The 21,855-nt window shown below is 27.2% G+C and overlaps 3 protein-coding genes and 1 long non-coding RNA gene across 9 annotated transcripts; 2 read left to right on the forward strand and 2 right to left on the reverse strand.

Annotated features, from left to right (window-relative positions):
- Positions 1-268: 268 nt before the first annotated feature.
- On the reverse strand, positions 269-9,580 carry sgl (UDP-glucose 6-dehydrogenase sgl). Of its 3 annotated transcripts, XM_011061863.2 has the most exons (7): positions 7,919-8,220; positions 7,648-7,701; positions 5,839-6,314; positions 5,136-5,333; positions 4,231-4,677; positions 3,450-3,605; positions 269-3,281 (listed from the first exon to the last, which is right to left on the reverse strand). In XM_011061863.2, exons 3-7 carry the CDS (start codon positions 6,301-6,303, stop codon positions 3,105-3,107), a joined length of 1,443 nt encoding a protein of 480 aa, XP_011060165.1. In that variant the 5' UTR covers positions 6,304-6,314; positions 7,648-7,701; positions 7,919-8,220; the 3' UTR covers positions 269-3,104. The 3 variants fall into 3 exon arrangements, with proteins under 3 accessions (XP_011060165.1, XP_011060166.1, XP_011060164.1); XM_011061864.2 differs by lacking the exons at positions 7,648-7,701; positions 7,919-8,220 and adding an exon at positions 9,460-9,580; XM_011061862.2 differs by lacking the exon at positions 7,648-7,701.
- A 116-nt stretch (positions 9,581-9,696) lies between these two features.
- On the forward strand, positions 9,697-13,210 carry tank (EI24 domain-containing protein tank). Of its 2 annotated transcripts, XR_015544352.1 has the most exons (7): positions 9,697-9,905; positions 10,438-10,607; positions 10,685-10,940; positions 11,279-11,622; positions 11,884-11,958; positions 12,040-12,820; positions 12,908-13,210. XR_015544352.1 is itself a non-coding variant. In XM_011061861.2 (6 exons), exons 1-6 carry the CDS (start codon positions 9,891-9,893, stop codon positions 12,125-12,127), a joined length of 948 nt encoding a protein of 315 aa, XP_011060163.1. In that variant the 5' UTR covers positions 9,697-9,890; the 3' UTR covers positions 12,128-13,210. The 2 variants fall into 2 exon arrangements, 1 of the variants encoding a protein (XP_011060163.1); XM_011061861.2 differs by having other exon boundaries at positions 12,040-13,210.
- Positions 13,211-13,797: 587 nt separating this feature from the next.
- On the reverse strand, positions 13,798-15,607 carry LOC105149439 (transforming growth factor beta regulator 1). Of its 2 annotated transcripts, none has more exons than XM_011061859.2 (5): positions 15,350-15,607; positions 15,009-15,240; positions 14,566-14,842; positions 14,259-14,478; positions 13,798-14,043 (listed from the first exon to the last, which is right to left on the reverse strand). In XM_011061859.2, the coding sequence occupies exons 1-5, from the start codon at positions 15,467-15,469 to the stop codon at positions 13,867-13,869; spliced, it is 1,026 nt and encodes a 341-aa protein (XP_011060161.1). In that variant the 5' UTR covers positions 15,470-15,607; the 3' UTR covers positions 13,798-13,866. The 2 variants fall into 2 exon arrangements, with proteins under 2 accessions (XP_011060161.1, XP_011060162.1); XM_011061860.2 differs by having other exon boundaries at positions 15,009-15,265; positions 15,350-15,601.
- Positions 15,608-16,501: 894 nt separating this feature from the next.
- On the forward strand, positions 16,502-21,855 carry LOC105149438 (uncharacterized). Of its 2 annotated transcripts, none has more exons than XR_015544356.1 (3): positions 16,502-17,148; positions 18,514-19,060; positions 19,544-21,855. It is a non-coding gene; the product is annotated as an uncharacterized LOC105149438 (long non-coding RNA). The 2 variants fall into 2 exon arrangements; XR_846600.2 differs by lacking the exon at positions 16,502-17,148 and adding an exon at positions 17,164-17,744.

Genomic DNA, 21,855 nt, shown 5'->3' on the forward strand with positions numbered 1-21,855 from the left:
ATATGCCACGTTAACAGTAGGGATCATCGAAAAATTGATACATCACTGCCAATTTGCGCATGCGCCTTTTTTAAGATATTTTCAGTTTCATTAACATCAAAATTTTGTAATTTATAAAATAAGATAATTTGACGTTTGTTTCTTGCAAAAAATATTGTTACAAATTAAATATTTCTAAATAAATTCTTCAAATATTTTTAACTTGTTATACATATTTCTTAAACTGTTCAGAAAGTATAAATGGGGAAAAAAATGTGTACAAAACAAATTTGTCTCTTAATTCTCCTTTTAATAAAATTTTTTTCAGTTAGGTGTTATTTTTTTTAATGATTATTTGATAAATTAAACAAATATGAAGAATTAATCACATCAAATGACTTTTCTAAAAATGTATTTATAAACTTTTATGCTATATACTTAGAAACTATGCACAATGTATGCACTTATATTAGATGCAATTTACATATGTATAAATGTGAATGTATGATTAAAACAACATTGGAACTTTATAAAAAGTAACATTTGTTAATTATTATAATATGTTTATAAACTAAAAGAAATAATTCTTTAATAATTTCAAAAATAGTGTACAATATGTTATGGTTACGACACATTTATAGGAAATATAATATTAAAATACTTGATTTATTACATGCATCCAACTTGAAAAAAACATTGAACTTAAATTGATACATAATACTGCAAACAAATTTAATAAATTAATGAATATAAATTCTTTCCAAGTTTTATTCAAAATACTTTTCATGAATTCACGTAATCTGTATTAATAAATTATTTCGTAAATATAATAGAGTAAATATAATCAAATATATTCGAACTGACACTTCAAAAATGTATTACAAATTTGATTATCACAAAATGCGTTTCTTATAACGTAGTTAATATAATAGTAGTGATATGGAAATAAAAGCTGTAACAGATATATAGATTATATATAGATTACAGTATATATAGATTATAAAGAATTTAAAGCATCGAACAAACAAGATATGTAAGGCAAGATATTAATACAAATATTTATGTAAAAGAGTTTGCAATAATTATATAATGTAAATATAATAGATACAAGTCTAACTTATAACGATGATAATAATAAAGTAAATGTTTCTTTATTATATATATTTTTATGTCTAAATACGCGTTGGAATAATATGTATGGAATATATTTTTATTATAGTTAAAATTAAATTACCATTAAAATAATCATTTATAACACTTTAAATTCATCTTCATTTGATCGCAATTTGATATTGCATACATATTCTTTATTCGATAATTAATTGTGTTGAAATTAATATATAGTATATCTAAATAGATAATTATGGTCATAAATAATCGGATGAGAATTCAAGAGATTTCATAGTGTTTCTTTTTAGGCAATAATGCAGTCGACTATAATAAAATTGGAAATCAATTACAACATTCTAGCTAATTTTAACACCGAAACATTATAAACGCGACGGAACTCTTTGACTATTACCAAAAATGTAATTGCAATTTCTTTATAAATTAAAAGTTATTTTTAAAAAGTTGATAAAGAAAGATCTTAATAGTACTAAAGGAAATATGATTCTATCGTATCTGCGATAAAAACGTTGCTTTAATTACGTACGTTGAAGCCCGTTATTAAAATGATGTGAAAGTCAATTATAACAATTATACACTTTATACCAGAGTTGCAATTTATTTCTAGTTTAAAATTATTCAGTGCCGCATATCTATTTGTCTTACGTTACTATTTAATACATTTGTTTGTCATTAATTATTACTAAACAATTTGCTTGCCTTATACTTTTTCCTTTCAGAATGGATTATTCTAAGAAAGATATTATAAAATCTATTGAGATTTCACACTCATATTAATAACATATACGATAAAAGAAGTTAAAATTTATACAATTTTATATTTGATACATAACTATATGAAATATGTAATATGTTTTCTTCATATAATCTCTTTTAAGTATTCTAAGAGAATTAAACATAATATTTAAAATTTAAATAAGACGTCATAAAAAGATCTAGTTTTTCTTGGAAAGAACTTAATTTTATTTAAAAAAAGATAAACTTATAATGGCTTAATAATAATAAATAAAAATGAATAATAAAAGCTAAGAGTCAAATTTTTCGTATATTTAAATTCTTAAAAAATTATTCTGGCTAAACCTTCACATTGAGGTATATGTACAATAATTTTATTTATCACGCATACTTTAATATCGTTGTCAATTAAATAAGGATTATATAATATATACTAAGAATTTTGAATATAACGATCATTCATTGTCAGATTAATTTTTATAATCTATGGTATTAATTTAATAACAGAATGTGTGCTTGCACAATTTTACGGAATAACTCTACATGTTCAACTAATTTTATTATCATTATGGACAAATTGCGACCGATAATAATAGAAGAATGTAACTACGAAGACTGAAAGCATTGCATTATTGCGACTGAAAAGAGATATGAAGAAATAGGTCCACCTCTTGTGTAATTATAATTTGCAGAAATTGTATTTAACAGTTTTATTTTTATTAAATTTGCGTTAATTTATGTGTACACTGAGAATACAAATAAATCGAAATGTATGTGTTTTTAAGAATTTAAATATACGAAAAATTTGGCTCTTAGCCCTTCTGTTATTGATTTTTGTTTATTTAAAAAATTAAATTAAATTATGATAAACAAATACCTCAAATATATAAAATATTTTTGCAGTGCAATCTAATTGTTGTTTGTTGTCCTTCTAATTGTTAAAATATATTTCTGAAAAGACAAATTCCATGCCATGATATTTTACTTTTTTCTAAATTCTTCAATTATAGAAAGTAGTATAAGATTATATTTTAAAATATAATAAACATCATATGTAAAACTGAATATTATTTGCATCACGATGCGCAGTCTATATCGATATGTCATTAGGAGACAAACGTATCTATTCGTTAAAAATTAAAATAATGAAATTCAATAGCTACGTTTTACAAATGCATCTATGTTTTTGGATTAACTAAAATTATTGCAATAATTGTTATCATTTTTTATTAAATTAGAAGTATTGCTTGGTCCGTTTTTTTTTAAATTTGTGTCTGGCTACCCCATGCTCTAGAAATTCCTGATCTTGTGCGTTTTTTACCGATAGTTTGAACAATAAAACCGATCTTTTGCAATCGATCAAAATTCAAAATATTCCTTCCGTCGAAAATATAGGCTGGCTTCATCATATCTGCATAAATCTGCGTGTAATCTAATTCCTAAAAATGAAATATTTATTAATTCTTTCTTTACGTTATATATATATATATATATGTGTGTGTGTATGTATGTATATTAAACGTATAAATAAATGCATAGAAAAATTAGACAGCATTAAGGATGAAGCCATTTTTATTATCTAGACAACACCCTCTTTTCTTACTTACGATAAATTCATCCCATTCGGTACATAAAACTATAGCATGAGTATTCTTCGTGGCGCTGTAAGCATCTTTATAAATACTGATTCTACTTTTTACATCTTTAGGATCGCTCGTTATGCTTGGATGAGTCAAGTCCTGAATAATCTGAGTTTCCTCAACCTGTGAAGCAGACAAATTGTACAAGAACTGTACACTCAGTCTATTACTGAATTTTTATTAAAATGCTTTTTAATTTTTATATACTAAGTACAAATCATTATCTGGTTTAAGAACACAACAATATAAAAAGTACAAAATACAAAGTTTATTGAATGAGGCATGATTCTTTTGTAATATTATATAATTTTAATGCAGAACAATTATATTCGTATTTTTTATTAATTATCAATTCTCTGATAAATTCTCTACATCAACTTTTTCAAAAATTTAAATTGCAATTTTTTCTATTATAATGTTGAATACAGAGGAAATTTAATATTTCTGTAAATAAAGTATATATAAGAAATATAATATCTATTAAATTAAAAAAATTTATCTATTAAATTAAAAAAATTTTTTTAATTTATATTAAATTACATATTTTAATAAAGTCTAGTTTTTTAAGTTAAAATAAGTTCTTTAAAAAAAAATTTTTTTAATTTATATCGAAATTAATAAAATATGAAACATAAAAAATTAATAAATACAACTTATGATAAACTGTAATGAAATTAAAGTATCTGTTATTAAAAATAAGTCTGATAGATCTTCATTTCTTCTATTATAAAAAAGAGAAAGAGCTGACCTTGGGATCATAAATGTGAAGAACGGCGCCTTCATCTAACAACGTCTTGGCGACATGAATTGCTGGTGATTCACGCGTATCTCCTGTATCTTTCTTGAAGGCAAAACCCAGCATAGCGATCCTCTTGTCTGTCACGGTGTTAAAAAGAGATTCTATGACCTTTGCGGAAAATCTGGACTTCTGATATTCGTTCATATCAATCACCTGTTGCCAATATGCCGCTACCTCGGGCAAATTTAAACACTCGCAAATATATACTAAATTTAGAATGTCTTTTTGAAAACATGAACCGCCGAAACCGACTGATGCACTAAGGAACTTGGAACCGATTCGAGAATCAAGTCCGATTGCTCGAGCGACCTCGGACACGTCGGCACCTGTAGCTTCGCACACTGCTGACAAGGAATTAATGCTAGAGATGCGCTGAGCGAGGAAAGCATTCGCAGCCTAAAATCAAATGAATATAAATGAATATTAAAATTTATTGTTGTACTTGAGATTATTCAAATTGAATTTTATTTGTAAGTTGTAAATTATTTAAATTTTTATATACAGGCGTATACCTAACATAGCACGTATGACATATGACGAAATAAAAATTCATTATGAGTCAATACTTGAACATACTACAAATACGATGAAATCATAGTTTCCTGAATATCTGACAACATCATTAAAATTATTTTTCTCTATTGTTCATTTTTATTAGTAAATATCATTTTGATAAAAATATTTAGAACTGCTATTTTCGTTGTATTAAATTTAAGTGTAAATAAATTACACTTAATGTGTAATTTATTTACACTTATACATAGTATGTTATGATACAATGCAATGAGAGATTTACACAGTTTATTTAACGGCACTGCTATTACTATAAGAATGTGAAATGTTCCATTATTCACCAGTTTCGACAGTTCTGAACTCCATGTGTTAGTCGTTAAAATTTTTTCTCTTGGAATCCAATGTTCATAAATTTGACATAATTCTTCGATAGCCACCTGCCCTTCTGGCGAATTTTCTCCGCCAATCAGTACTCGATCCGCGTTTACCAGATCTTCTATAGCAGTTCCTTCAGCTAAAAATTCCGGATTCGAAAGAATCTAAAAAACAATTATCTTAATATTCGACTAAATATAAAAAAAGACAAATCTCAACAAAAGTGCAAATTGATTATTACAATATGCGATAATAATAACAAACACTCGCTTGAACAAAAAATCGTGAATAATCGTGCAGTATGAAGCGAGAGCTTATCTTAACTGAACAACATTAATTTAAGTAACTATTAAACTATACGATTGCTATTGGCGATTTGACAATCTGTTAATTATAAACATAGCAAAAACGCAATAAAATTTTTAATACACTTAATACAATTGCAGATGTGTCGTATTGAATGTATTAATTTCAAAATTGCAACTTTATATTTTACAATTTCTACGCAACGTTATGTTGCAATGTCAAGAATATTTAAATGAATTAAAATAAAGTAAATATATTGAAAAAGATATAAGAGATCATGGAAAATAATTCATTCTAGAAAAGACAACTAAGAATTGTCACGTTTTTATATTTAAATTACAATTGTGAGAAATAAGTAATTACCTGATAAGAAACACCTGGCTTGTGATTGGCGCGGAGAATATTCATAATACTCTCGGCTGCTCTTACCGGTACGGTACTTTTTTCCACGACAATCTTATCTCCTGTTGCAACTTGCGCGATCATCCTGGCTGCACTTTCCACATATTTCAAGTCAGCTGCTCTTCCCTTACCATTGCCGAAGGTTTTCGTCGGTGTGTTTACCGAAATGAATATCAGATCAGCCTCCTTAATCGCTGTATCAATGTCAGTGGAGAAGAACAAATTCTTTCCACGACATTTTCCCACTACTTCGTCCAAGCCCGGCTCGTATATTGGTAACTTTTGTGAATTCCACTGCGCAATTCTTTCCTTGCTCTTATCAACAACGGTCACTTGAATTTCCGGGCACTTCAGTGCAATAACGCTGCAGGTGGGTCCACCCACATAACCAGCTCCAATGCAGCAGATTCTTCGTATTCTTGTCATTTTTGAATTGACTGTAATATTAATTGATAAACTCATTATAATTATATTTGAAGTTGTACATAAACAAAATCATGATTATAAAATATTATCATTAAAAATCTAATCAATTTTTAAATAAAAAAAAGAATGTACAGAATTACTTATTTGATTACCTCTTTAACTTATCTGAATTATTGAAGATAAAATGAAGCAAAAAGAAATAAATAACTTTTCCAGAGAGAATTTATCCTTCCTTCCCTTTACAATGATTATGTAATTATCAAATGGTAAATATACTACTTTTTTAGTATAATAATAATTTTTTATTATAATAATTTATTATATAATATTAAAAACACAAATAAATAAAATTACATGGCTCTATAATTTCAAATCATATAGTATTTATAAATAAATTAATCTTGATACATGCTTTGATAAGAGTAAAAGATAATAATAGAAACGTATGTTTTGATAAAAGTAATAGATAATAATAAAAATGTTTATAATATATAAACATTTATTTCACATTAATTTCACATTAAAACATTAACTCAAAAATTAATCACATAAAACAATTTATGCTAAACAATTCTTTTACACAATACAATATTAAATTAGATAAAAAAAAAGTATACAAGACAAGACTCCATATAAACCTAAAATAAAAATTACATTATATAAACATTATAATTACATTATAATGTTATTCTTGGTCTAATAAAATTCCAAGCTCCAAAAAAAGCTTCTTTTATCTTCATCACAACACATAAAATAATCTAAAATTTCATTATCCAAACGATACAAATGTCCGGAAGCTGATAAAAATTTATCTGCCTTTTTTTGATATGTGTCAAAATTAATGTCAACGAAACATCAACAAAAGTTTAAAAATTTTATCCACGTAACAAAAAACATTTTGTACTTGTGTTAAAATTCTTATTAAAATATTGTTAAATTTATAACAAGCATTAATTTGACATAACATGATGATTCTGTTATTGAAATATGCATTTTGTGTGAAATTGATATTCAACGGTTCCTAGTGTTATAAAATAACACTATAATATAAATAATATAAAAATAGCATAGTTTCGACACATAAATTCTAGGATAAATGAATAAAAGATAAATGTATGTGCTAATTTAACAAATAAAAAATAAATTTACTGAAGAAATATTCTACAATTTATTTCCAAGTTGTATTAAAGTGTTATATTTTTGTGTTAATTTTTACATACAATAATTGTGTTACTTTTTAATATATTCATCTTGTGTTGAATTAACATAAAAATTTGAATATACCTTTTAAAATACGTAAAATGTATTAAATTTAACACACAAATTTTTCCACTGTACACTTACATTTTATTTACTCCAATCATCATTTGGCAACGTCAAGAGTCTTTCATTTACATTCTTAATATTCAAAATATTACATATGGATTATCATAATACACAAAAATATATTCATATTTTTTAATTATCAGAAGATTAAAAACTATACATTTAGTTGAATATTGAAAAATAAACTGAAAAGTATTTATTCCTTTATGGAGCGTTTCGGAGTAGGATTGCCTGCTCCGAATCACTCGGAATGCTCCAAAAAAAGAATGAATATACTCCGTTTTGTTACCTGCTTAACTAAAATAATGAATAATTTTCTGATATTCAGCAGAAACGTGGCATGAAGACGGATGCAATGCAGAAGACAATTATAGTCTATCACAATCAAAGGGTAACTTCTACGATGGAAAAAAAATTGTTTATAAGAGAAAACCGCAATATGATGTTAAGTCGCGTTGCACAAATTTTTGTTATTCCAGATCCTCTGGACACTGTACATCCGTCATTTCATGATATCATACTATGAGAAGGAAACGTTGAGGCCGCAACAAGGCCGCATCATTGTGACCACGTTGCCATTTTAGAACATCACAATGGCGCATGCGTAAGTAAATGGCAACGCTGTTTCTATCCGAAAATCATTCGTCATGAATGATCACGATCATTTACAAGAGATCATTTTGAAAATATATATATATATATATATATATATATATATAAAAGTATTTATCAAAATATGAAAATTTCATTAATTATTACGTCTGAGTAACTTTATAAAATTTGAACTCTTTTATTGGTTTAAAAGTTTTTTAATTTTTTTTGTTTGTCTTGATTCTTATGTAGTATTGCGTTTTGTAGTAGATGCTTATTTGCAAATTTCATGAAAAAATAATTGCTATGTAAATCAAATTTATATACGTATACTAATAAAGCTCTGATTAATATATTTATGCAAAATTTTACGTTAGTCCAGTTATTCGTTATAATTAAAAGTCATTTAATTAAAACTACAGAAAAATATGATTATTGTCATATTTTTATTTTTATTTGCATAAGTCATTATCAAGTCAAATCAATTATTTGTTGTTTTGTTTTTTATAATTGATTTCAGAGCGTATTCACGATCAATATTTTTGGCTGATATTAGTTTTTTTAATTGATTTTTTAGCTGATATATTTATTTATCTGTTTATCACTATAAGGACCGATTATTCTACCTTTTAATAAATTTTACCTGTTGGGTAAGTAACAAGATTATCTAATCACATTTGGCACGTATTGCCAGATTTACCTAATAGGTAAAATTTACCAAAAGGTGGAACAACCCTAAGTTTAAAATAGTAATTTAATTAATCAATAAAATGTTAGACATATAAAACACTGTTAAATTAGTTGTTAAATAATATGTATAATATAAATGAAATATCAGCTTAATAGGAGATACTGCACTCAACATTATCTCAAAATAGCAAAACAAACATACATTTAAAGGTCCCTAGCCGATGATTCTTTTATCTCATATAAGGAAACGAATTTTCTTGTTAAAATACAGAGAATGACTGCATTTGGCAGAGAAAGCAGTTTTGCAACTATTGTAAAATTCTTCGATACGATATACATTTAGATCCATAAGAAATAAAAAGTAAGAACCAATCGTATTGAAAAATTTTACAATAGTTGCAAAGTTGCTTTCTTTGCTGAATGCAACTAATGTCATCGTCATCTGATTTTGTTACAAATGTTTCAAAGCATTTTTTAATTGACCAATTAGTAAAATTCTTTCTTTCGATTGGTCAATCAAACGCTGGGAAATTTTAGTATCAAGTAGACCTCTTTCTATGAATACGCAGTATGGACACTCCGTATTTCGGAGCCACTGTCACTGGCCGTTGGGATCCACCTCCGATCAGCTGATATTTCCGCACATTTGTTTTTCAGCTGACTCGTCCCCGGAAATCGGCGATTCGTGCGGGGTTAAAGGGGGAATGGAGCTCCGAACAACGGGACTTATCGTTGTTGGACTATACGAATTGTCGGCATTGTTCACTTGACGATCGTTTGCTCGACGCACAAACAGTATAGTACGACAGCAGCCTGAAGAAATTTATCTAATACGCTCGAACGTTGTTCTTCATCATCGTAATCAACAGAACAGCATCACATATTATATTCCTCTTCGTTGTATGCAACATGACTGTCCGGTATACTGTTAGTGATTTTCCGAGCATAAATTGAGCCACATCTAATCGAGCATAATCGCAATGGATAGCGTGATAGTGAGTAGACTAACCTCGTGGACCATGCGCGTTCCTATGTATTTTCATCCACCATAATCTTTGTTGGATAATCGGTATCTCTCTTAATAGATATCTCCTCTGTCACCATAAACAAATTAAAAATTTTCTTTCTTCTTGATAGAAATAATTTTTGTAAAATCATAACAATAAATTTAGATAAGCATTTTTTTGACAGAAGTTATTTAATTGTTATTTTTTTATTCAACTTTCACTGATTGATAACTGAGTTTTGAGTTAAAATTTTTTTTAACAAAGTCTACTCAGAATTAATTATACAACAAAATTTTTTGTTTCGTTTTAATTGCTTGTTATTTTGTTATTATCTAATTATGAAAATATGTGGCATTGGAAAGTAAAATTGTATTAATCATAATTTTGTAAAATCACAATATTTAATAAAATCATTATCAGAAGTTAATTCAAGATTATGATATTTCTAAATACATTTAAGATAATACATGTATTTTAACTCTTGTTATTGTATATAATTAAATTAATTTTTTATTTTCAGGGAATAATTTATGCAATATGTCGAGGCTTTGTAGACAGTTTGAAAGGTACCATTGTACTTTTTTACATGGATAAGCAAATTAATGAGAAATTGATTGAAAAAACTTCCAACCGAGCAGAGCTTAGGAAGAGAGATGTAGTTATGTCGAGTCCCTCCAAGCATAAGCAACGGTATCTTTATTATTTACAAGGAATGTTTATGAGAGACAATTTTAATAACAAAAATTTATTAGTCCATTCAATTTTAGGGAATCTAAGGTATTGAGAAGAACTCTACAATGTTGTGCATTGAATGGTGGAGTGTTTTGGGCTAGTATACTGATATTCGATTTTGGACTTCTGCCATTTGTTAAGTACTTATTGACTGTTATATTCGGCCATTCTCCTGGTATGGGTCTTACAGTATGGTCATGGATCCAACCATTTTTATCTCTTACATTTGGTACAATATGGGTGCTACCACTGTTCTTGCTCAGCAGAATAGTTAACAGTTTGTGGTTTCAGGTACAGTTTTTTATAAAATATAAAAAATGGTTTATTAAAACACTGAAAATTATATTGGTCTGCGATAAAAAATTGTTGTAACAATTGTAGTTATTTTTTAAATATATTTTTATTTGCTGAACATGAATTTATTTTTTAAATGTGGCAAATTTTTTCAAAATTGTGATCAAATTTGGAAAATGAATTTGGATTCATGTTTAATATCTAAAAAAACCTACAAGAAATAATTCCGTTCATTGATTCGTTCTGTCAATAACTCTAAAATGTATATTCGCAGACTAATGTTACCACATCTATGTATAACATAATACTAACAGTGCATTTGCAAATATATATAGGACATAGCCGATAGTGCTTACAGATATAGACAGGGGAGACCATTGCTTTTGTCAAGTGTAAGCAAGTTGATAGCTGACACGCTTTTTAGCGTATTAGTTCAAGCATTATTCTTGGGACAAGGAATGTTGGTGTCTAAAGTTCCACTTCCGCCATTAGGGGACATTCTTGCCCTTGTCCACATGTGCCTTTTATATGCTCTCTATGCCTTCGAATACAAATGGTTCAACATGGGTTGGGAATTGCATAGACGATTGACTTTTATCGAAGGCAATTGGCCATACTTTTTAGGCTTTGGTATGCCATTAGCAGTACTTACCCAAATGCCCAACTCGTACTTTGTAAGGTACAAAATAATTCCTACAATTGTTATCTTCTAAGTAACAATATCTTTAATGTTTAAAGATAGATGTCTATTTTTATTTAGCCAATTAAAAATCTCTTAGTAATTAAACTCCAAAAAAATTAATATTAAAACTTATTCAATTAATAATTTTTTTAAATTTTTTATCAGTAATACAAAAATGACGAATAGAATTTATATTCATTCAAACTGCGATAATTTTATAAAACCTATGAATTTATAAATAATTTTTTATTTTTTTAGTGGCTGTGTTTTTTCCATTTTATTTCCACTGTTTATTGTAAGTGGAAACGAAGCAGAACCTGTAACTGGAGTATGGTATATTTCTTTTATATTATAAAATATATATTTTATGATATTACTTATAATATTTAATTATGATTTAAATAATTGTTTCAGTGATTGCCAGCTGAAATTATTTTCTCCAGTAATTGCAATTGCAAATACGTTATTTAATAAAACTATCGGACGGGTCAATAAGCGGTGATAGTAAAAACAAAACGGAAGAATAAATGCCTAATTTATATTATTTGCATATTAGGATATGCATACCATTTACCAATTTGTTACAGAAAAGCTCATATGTGCATTAGTAATAATTATTTAAAATAATTATAAAAATATTTGGGTATCTATCATTCTTGCAGGAAATAATATTAATTTTATTATTTAGACAGATTACAAAGTGTTCAGGAAGAATGCAAGAGGGGTAAATTTATTTTTTTTATTAAATAAGATTATACAGTTAAACTATAAATTTTTTATATTTCTTTTTCTACTGATCGTTATGAAATATGAAAAGAATATTTAATCATTTTTTAATTGAAATGTAAGACCAATCAGTACAAATATTTATTTATGCATATGTAATAATGCATATATAGCTTAATTCGTACATACGATTTCCTGTATTTAATAATATCACTGATATACAAACGATATTACAAACCTGACTATATTTCTCAATTTTTATGAGAATTCATATTTCGAGCTTTTTATGCTGTAACTAGTCATTTTTCAATATCAATTTGAGATCTCTCATCGGCGCTGTGCTGTAAACGTATATTATAAGCATGTGCTGTAAAAATGATGCATTGTGTATGGCAGTTGATATATTTAAAAAATCTAGTGATGAAATAATCTTTATATAGAGTAGTTGAAATATTACTCCAACATTAAGGTAATTAATAATACAGTGCTACCATATATGATTTTTATATTCTTCCTTAGGAGTGTTGTATTTGAAAAAAATTTTTTTTAATTTAAGGGTACATTATAGATAAACGCCAATAGAAACATCTCGATTCTTAATCAATCTGTTGATTCTAATTATATATATATTGTGCCATACATATCAATTATATAGAGGATTCGTCCAAAAAATTCATGTAAAGTAAAAACGAACGAAAAATATCTATAACTATATGATAAATATTGCTAACAATACATGTAAGAATATTTCAATTTTGTATATGGTTAGGAAGGTGCACAAATGGTTACAGATTTGTCATATATTGATCATTTTATACATTACAATTTAAATAAATATAATAAAATTATTGAAAAGCAATGTTTACATTAGTAATTGTTGCAGTAAATATATTCGAACAAAAATGCAAGAACTGTTAGATGATTTCACTATTAGAGTAAAAGAAAACTAATAAATTATAATATAATAATTAATAAATATTTTGACTTAGATATTTTATTGGAGTTCTAATCAGTTCCAATCGAGGATGCGTTATTCGCGTATCGAATTAAGACGGTATTAACAAATTATCGAGGAAAAAGATAAGTTATTCAAGTTATTCAACATTAATTATTTAAATATTTTATAAAAGTTTAATTAATTTGCAAACAATTTTTGCATTTAGAATGCCTATGCATTGATCTATGAAATGTTTGCAAGTTTGTAAATTTTTAGTAATTTTATTCAGCATTGCATTTTATTTTGCAATTATTTTTGTAATATTTTCATCTTTCTTTCAATTCGTTGAAAAATATAATCATCATTTTAGGATTAATACAAATAGATTGTTTATATTCTATCATCTTTACTTATCACGACTCGTCAAAAGTTTCATACCCTATAACATTTTGACGTTTTACTATGTCACCAATATATTGCGGCGAAAAAAATTGCAATCAAAATATTAATTTTTATGAATGTCTTGTTAACTTTTTATTTTAATACAAATTGTTTGTTATTTTATATTATACTAATAACTATGCGAGGAGATCTTGAAGTGCTAATAGATCGTGATCTGAAGGTTCTTCTTTCACTCTATAAGAATTCAAAGCATAATGCCTGTGTAATGCCGCAAAGCCTAATCCTGGATCAGTTTCTGTTTCTGTTACTGGACTTGTAGCTCGATCAACATGCAGGTGATGATTTTTGCTTACCTATAAAATATAATTTCTGAATAAACTGTTTTAAATTTAAAATTTTGCAAAATATATTATCCTAAGTTCAAAATATTTCTTATCAAAGTTTTCCTTAAATTTGAAGTGAATGTATTACTTAAGAGAGAAATTGATAAAAATATTTTAGATTTAATTATTTCTAATCCTTTATGGTTAAGAATAAATACAATAATTTTAAAATGCTATGTACATACTTCAAAACGTTGTTGTTTATACATTGCCAATTTACGCGTTCCTGGAGAACTTTGGATTAAATTTTGTATAGTAGGATGAGAAATTCCAAAAAAATCCGCACCCTTTGGCACTATCGTACAAAGCACTGGAGAAATTGCTGCCAGTAATTTTAAGTGACATTCGTCAGGACTGGATCCGACTAACGGTTGATCTAGATCATTATCAGATACTATTTCAAATCTATAAATAACAAAATCATATGTTTGTATATCTGTATAATTTCTTTTAGAAATAATTGTTTTTAGTTGTATGAATAGTTTCATATACCTAGGTTTTGGACCACCATCTAATATCTTGCAGGTATATAAACTCTTTGTTCTTGGATCTCTCAAATTTGCGTATACTCTTGTACTGCAATAACCTACTGGAAATATAAGTTCTTCTGTATGATATGCGATTCTGTCTGATACCACATCACCAAGAGAATATATTGTAAGATCTCCCAAGGCTATAGGAAATAATGGCCTTCCATGTATATCCAATGGAATCAATTGCACCAATCTTCTGGCAGTTTTGTTATACCTTTTTGTCTTATTTTTCGATTCTGTGATAAATTCAAATTATAATTCTTATGTAAGAAAGACTTATACTCACTGCATTATAAATAATCCTTATTATATAAATGCTTAATACATAGTGCTAACATTGACATTATCAACCTTCATAAAGTTAAGGTATTAATTTTACAGCTAATAGTTATAGAGAAATACCTGATCCATCTGTGGATGCTCTCTTCTTTACTGTTTTTTTGGGCGTAGTACATTCTGGATTAAGTGATGGTGAATTTGCATTACTTGTTTGTGAACGAGCTAGACTTGTCGAATTAGATTCCATCTCTCCTTGTTGTTGGCATAATTTACGTAGAAGAAACAGCCTCTCCTCTTTAACCAACATCAAATTTTCTTGCATATGTGCAACTTGATCACATAGTGCTGCGTTTTCCTGTATTGGAATTAGGATTACAATCCTATTATACTTATATGCTTATACATTCAATTAGATATCAACATCTGCATATATCATATGTCAAAATTACAATATCAAAACTCACAAATACGGTATTTTTCACGATCCTCTTAAGTTTTCGGTATTTTTTCTTGTACTTTAAATTTTGCTGTAGTTCAGCATTTTTATGATAATCATTGTAATAACTGTCATATGCTTGGGCCATATTACATTTATTATTGTTAATAAAATACTGTGCTCATAAAGATTTTATTAAAAAGATCTTATATTGTATTGCTTTATACATTGTAAAGGATCATCTACAATGGTTACAGTGTGGTTAAAACGAAATTACCACTTATCCCTACCAAAATTATACAAAAATCCCTACAATTCCCTAAATAAAACGAAGTGAAGGGAAAACTGGCGCGAAATTTAAAAGTAAGTGAAATCACCGACGAGATACTATTAAAGACGATCAACGCCTATGAAAGTTGTATGACTGTTAAAATTTAAGTGATTAAGAATAAGAAACTGATAATATGATACTAATTTCATGATTTATTAGTTTTGTAGACATGTATATATATTTAATTCTTAATAATACTTAATTTTTATTAAAAACTGTGATTTAAAATGTTATCATATCCGAATTTGATTATTAATTAAAGAGATAATAATTGCAAAGAAAAATTGTAATTCTTCGGCAATATATAAGATATTATAGTATTAAAAGTATACATATACTTATTTATACAGCATTTATATTATAATAAAAAATCACGAATTTAATAATAAATTATCGAAATATTTAGGTTAATAATCAAAAATTTTTATTAATTGTCGATATAATGTTCTTCAATTATCCCCGAGTTCCTGAGGTCTTATTGATAGTCACGAAAATTTGCCCAGGGCCAATGATCTTTAATATAGTATCTCGCACCGATGAGATTTTTAATTAATTATTATTAATTAAAATTATAAATTAATTGAATTAATTATTATATATTAGTTATTATTTTTGGTACAATATATATTTTATTACATTTTTCAAAATTTGATAAAATATAAAATTGTAGAATACCATTTAATTATGTGCTTAGATTCACAATATTTTATTAGGTGTTGGAATTAATTCGTAGCGTTTTACAAGTGATGGGAAGTACTTTCATTAATGTATTTTTTAATGCTCATGTGAAATAAATAACATTCTTTCATTAAAAAACGCTACGAATTAATTCCAACACCTAATATGTAAAATTACATAGAAAGTTTAAAATACATAAAGATCGAATAAATACTAAATTCAGATTGTTCAGTTTTTATCGGATACAATTGCTACTAGACTTTAAATAAACATGAAAATTTTCTCAACAATTAAATATGTATGTATTTTCAATCTGATCCATTATTTATCTTTTTATTAAGAATATAAAATATGACGGAATTCAGCAACTCAAAAGTAACGAAAAGCAGGGCATCAACCTTTTATTAAAATGTTGTGTACACTGCGCGGACTTTGTGTAATATAAAGTTATTACAAACTAATAATCACTTATTGTGACACAATTGAACCAAGATATTCATAAGCTGTGTGAATGCGTAATGAATGTAAGAAATAAAGCAAAAACCGTGCAAAAATGCAAAGAATATATTGTATTATTTTACTTATTTTGTAACATGCGCGTAATATTTCGACAATTAGACAATTGACGCGCGGCCTTTAGGACCTTGGGAGTTTGTTTTACGGAAGGGAGGGTAGACGGCGCGTCATGATTACGCACAGTTACCGCGCAGTCATTTCACTACCGAGATTCGTGCATGTAGGTAGCCGTGCCACTCTTCTTCGTGTGAAACATCGAGAAACTTTCTCTTTGAAACGTACTTACAAGTACTTACAAGTAGGTAATGTCATACTTTAGATTTCAAAAACTTACTTAAATAAGAAATATTAAATTAAGAATTATTAAATAAGAAATAGTCAGAAAAAGTTGTTTAAAATAATTTAAATATAATTTACCTGTTACCTTTCCCGGAGTATGAATGCGAAATAAGACATAAATAACAATTAAATGAAATCAAAGTAACAAAAAGTCACAATGCATCAATGCATTTTGTTAAAAGTATTGCACACGTATATTGTACGGATTTCGTGTAACAATAAGTTAATACAAACTAATAACCGCTTATTGTAAAACAATTTGAAATATCTAAAAGATGAATTGTGTGCGTAACGAATGTAAGAAGTAAACCAAAAACCATGCAATAAAACCTATTAATTGGAGAATAAAAATGTAATAAATGAATTATTTTACTTATTTTGTAATATGCGTTAATATTTTTGCAATAAGATGATCGGCGCGCGGCCTTGAAGATTGTTTTGACGAAAGGGCGAGCGGCATGGGATGGTACGGGGTGGCACGGGGTGGAACGGGGTGGCGTGACGCGTCACGTTAATGCGAAGTTACCGCGCAGTCATTTCTTTACCGAGGCTCGTACAGGTAGGTAACTGTGCCACGTGCCGCTCTTCTTTTCTTTTTGAAACGTTATCGCGAAGAATGCTAAATATAATACAACGTTGTATTTTGAATACTCACAGAGTACACGATTGTTAACTTACACGATTAATTATTCATAAAAGGATTGAGATGATAAAGATAGTCTATCATGGAACAGATATTTCGTACGATTTATTCGTTTGGCAATCAAAAAGTGATGGAAAAGAATTTATTACCATTTCGCGATAATTACGGGCGACAATTATTTTTGTTTAACATAAAATTTTTTTCCTCTTGCTTGAGTAATAATTCTCGATTATATTTCGAACGGTATCGTACGAGTTATAAAATAGCAATGTTAATAAATATTCTCTAAATATAAATAACGCAATTTATGTGATTTTTACTTTCACAATTAATATAGTTTTTATAGTTAATAATTTAATTAATTTTTCTTTTTCGTGCACCTTTCGCGATATGATAACAAATTGAGCGTAACTTTGGAACTACTTGTCGGTAATAAAAGACATATTCCTCTTTTTTTATTAATCTATAGCTCGTTCTATTGATTTTGATATTGTATCTTACAAACATCGTAATAAGAGATTTAGTCCTTTTTTATATAAATTCTCTGAATTTATTTCTCAATGGTAGCAAATTGATATTCATTTCTAAAAGTTAACCGACAATTGTGTGTGTGTGTGTGTGTTGTGTGTGTGTGTGTGTGTGTGTATGTGTGAAGTAATAAATAATAGTATATTATTTTTTTCAGATGATATCTTCCCTCTCACGAGTACAACCTTAACGTGGTGAGAGAGCTCAGATACCCAGAGGATATATACGAAAAGAACAGTTTTCTTTAAGTATCTAAAAATTTTCAGATTTATCTGAATATCTAGGCAAATTTTTAGATATTTGAGTAAAATCGTTTTCTTCATGTAAAAATCCAATGACCAAATCCAGGGAAGCTACCCTCGCTGATTAAATTGAAAGGAAACGAGCAGCCGGTTCGCGCGTTGTGTGTATGTGTGTGTGTGTGTGTGTGTGTGTGTGTGTGTGTGTGTGTGTGTGTGTGTGTGTGTGTGTGCTTCGGGAGTGTCGTTGAAGTTATCGGACTAATAAACTTTTTATAAAATCCATTTGATAGAATTCTAGTTCGAAGTGAAAGAAACTTTTCTAAATAATTAGTCCGCGCGCGATTATAATGTATTATTCGCGAATGTTTTACGTGAGTGTCCTGCGCGAGAGGATGTCAACCCAATTCTGAGAGGAAGAGGAGGTCTGGGAGAGATATCGGGCACCGGCGGAGCAACCTTGCAGTAAATATAATTTTTTGCTTATGTAAAATCAATATCTTTTTTTTGTTTATTCTTGAGTTGCTTTATTTTATACTGACTTAAAAATGATGATTAAAAAAAAGAATGATTTCAAAATTATTTTAAAATTTTATAAATATGTATTTTCAAGATCTTTCTTAATGCTCGAGAAAAAATGTTTCATATATAATTATATATAATGGTATATAATTATATAAAATTATATCAAATTGGATATATATATATATATATATATATTTATTTATATGTAATATGTATATTTTTTTCCATTATGTAACATTTTATCCCGAATGTATAATTATTTTTATAAATATCTAACTGAATGATAAAAAATGTAATGCTTATAAAAATTAGATATTTTGGAGATTGTATAATTATTTTCAAAAGAACTTTGCGTTTAGTAAATATTTTTAAAAATATTGATTGATTTTTTCTGTTTTGTTTTAATTTTTTTTTTTGTTATAGAATCATCGTAGCAACTCCGCTGTTGCGCATCAGATTGGTGAGTGATAAATTAATGTTTTTATTGAGATAACGGATGTATGATTAATTTATTAATATACTATATGTATATCTAAATGCATATATGCATCAATTTAATAAAAATATACGGATAAATGTATGTATAGTATTCCATACATTTTTTACCTTAAAATGGGTAAATTATAACAGATTAGGATAATCCTAGCTGGATGCCTTTCATTACGGAATTTATCGTATATGCACTGTTAAATTTATAATAACACATTATACCCAGTTTGAATTATTTTTAATCATTTTTATAAGTCGCCACTGCTCAATATCTTGTTAATTAAATTAAAACAATAGAGTAAAATTATTTAATTTAAGATAACTATTAAAGACTCAAATTTTATTTACTAATTGTAAATTCGTAATATTTTAATGTAGCGTACATATCATACAATTTTTTGATCTCGCTTTTTTTTATAAAAAACGTTTTATGATTATTAATTTTTGCTATTTATCTCAATGCACTAACTTTAGCCTAAACTTTTATAATTTATCCATATGTAACGAGGTTTTAATTAAAGTAGTAATATGATGTAAGATCTAATATAATTTTGTCAAGGAATAGAAAAATTTTATCTCGTGATTATTTTAAAATCAGAATTTTGCATCATTTAAAATATTTAATTTTGAAATAATAAATTATATTAGGTGTTGGAATTAATTCGTAGCGTTTTACAAGTGATGGGAAGTACTTTTATTAATGTATTTTTTAATGCTCATGTGAAATAAATAACATTCTTTCATTAAAAAACGCTACGAATTAATTCCAACACCTAATACAAAAAATAATTCTAATAATTTACAAAATAAAAAGAAATATGTCTATTGATGTAAGGGAAAATTGTCCCTTTCGGATCTTATATCATTCATCTGAATTTCTCATCTTCTTTGAGATGAGATTCAGCAACGAATCGTTCGAATCCTCAAAAATGGGCCTTGAATTTTATTGAATGGTAATTGATTTAGTAATTTTCAGTTTATTTTTAAATTAATGTTTAGATTGTAAAATTTATATTAAAAAATTTTATCTTGTTTTATAATATTCGAAATTTTCGAAATCAAAACATTAAAAATATTCTATATAAAGATTTTTTTATTTAGATTTTTATTTTTAGTCGAATATTTATATTTTTCATTTCCAATAAACACGAATAGAAAATAAACGCGAAACTTATTTGTATATTAATTTGTAGAATTATTATTATTACTATTATTGATAATTGTTCATATTGATATTTAATCAATTTCATATGATGGCCTCTTCGCGACGCGTTCGTGTTTCGCGCATGTCATACGAAAGTGTAAAATCTTATTGCCGGCGATGTTGTCCGGCAGCAATCGGCAGTAAAAAGGAGTATTTCTCCTTATTGTCGATTTCTGGCACATGAAGTCAGAATATTACATACATGGCCAGGAGCAACGAAAGATTAAGAGTTTAATGTGGCCAAAAGAAAGAAGAAGGTCTATATGAAGTAGGTTGGTAATACCAATCTAAATTTTTAAAAGGTGTATGTATAAAAAGATAGAACTAAATATTCGGGAGGGTAACTTGCTCGCAAATTGCGAGTTCTTATATATTTTTTAAATTATTGTTTATATAAAATACAAAAATAACCAATAAACAACAGAGTTAATCAGAGTCATCGCAAGTTTCACAGATTAAAAAATCTACAAAACTTACGTTTCATTATCCGCTGACTCTCATTAACTCTGTTATTTGTTAATTTTATTACATTTTAAAGATTGAAATTATTATCTATTTTAATTATTATTATTTATTGCCTATTTATTTAATATAATTAGGTTATTCCGCTGAATTTATCAGTATGCGGTAGGACATGGTTAGGCATTAGCTGCGTTCAGCAAAAAAAGCAGCTTTGCAACTATTGTAAAATATCTCGAAATTCAGATTTAAGAGCACATTATATATATATATATATATATGCTAATATATTTCTTTGAAAATTCTAACAGATTTTCTACTTTTTTAAAGATTCTTTAAAGATCAATTAAAATTAGAATTAAAAGGTAGGACTGAGAGGATACATAAATTTATAGAACAAGATTTATTTCGAAAATACGATTTATTAACCTGTCGAACCTAAATTCTGTGACGCGCGCGCTCACACACGCATTTACACGCGTACATCTCGCTGTCATACATTCTCACACACAATATATAAAATCTAAAAGTTCGCTATGTATATATACATATACATATATATGTATATATATGTATATTTACT

Source organism: Acromyrmex echinatior, chromosome 3 (genome assembly GCF_024713525.1).
Source record: "Acromyrmex echinatior isolate Ae372 chromosome 3, ASM2471352v2, whole genome shotgun sequence".
NCBI lineage: Eukaryota > Metazoa > Arthropoda > Insecta > Hymenoptera > Formicidae > Acromyrmex > Acromyrmex echinatior.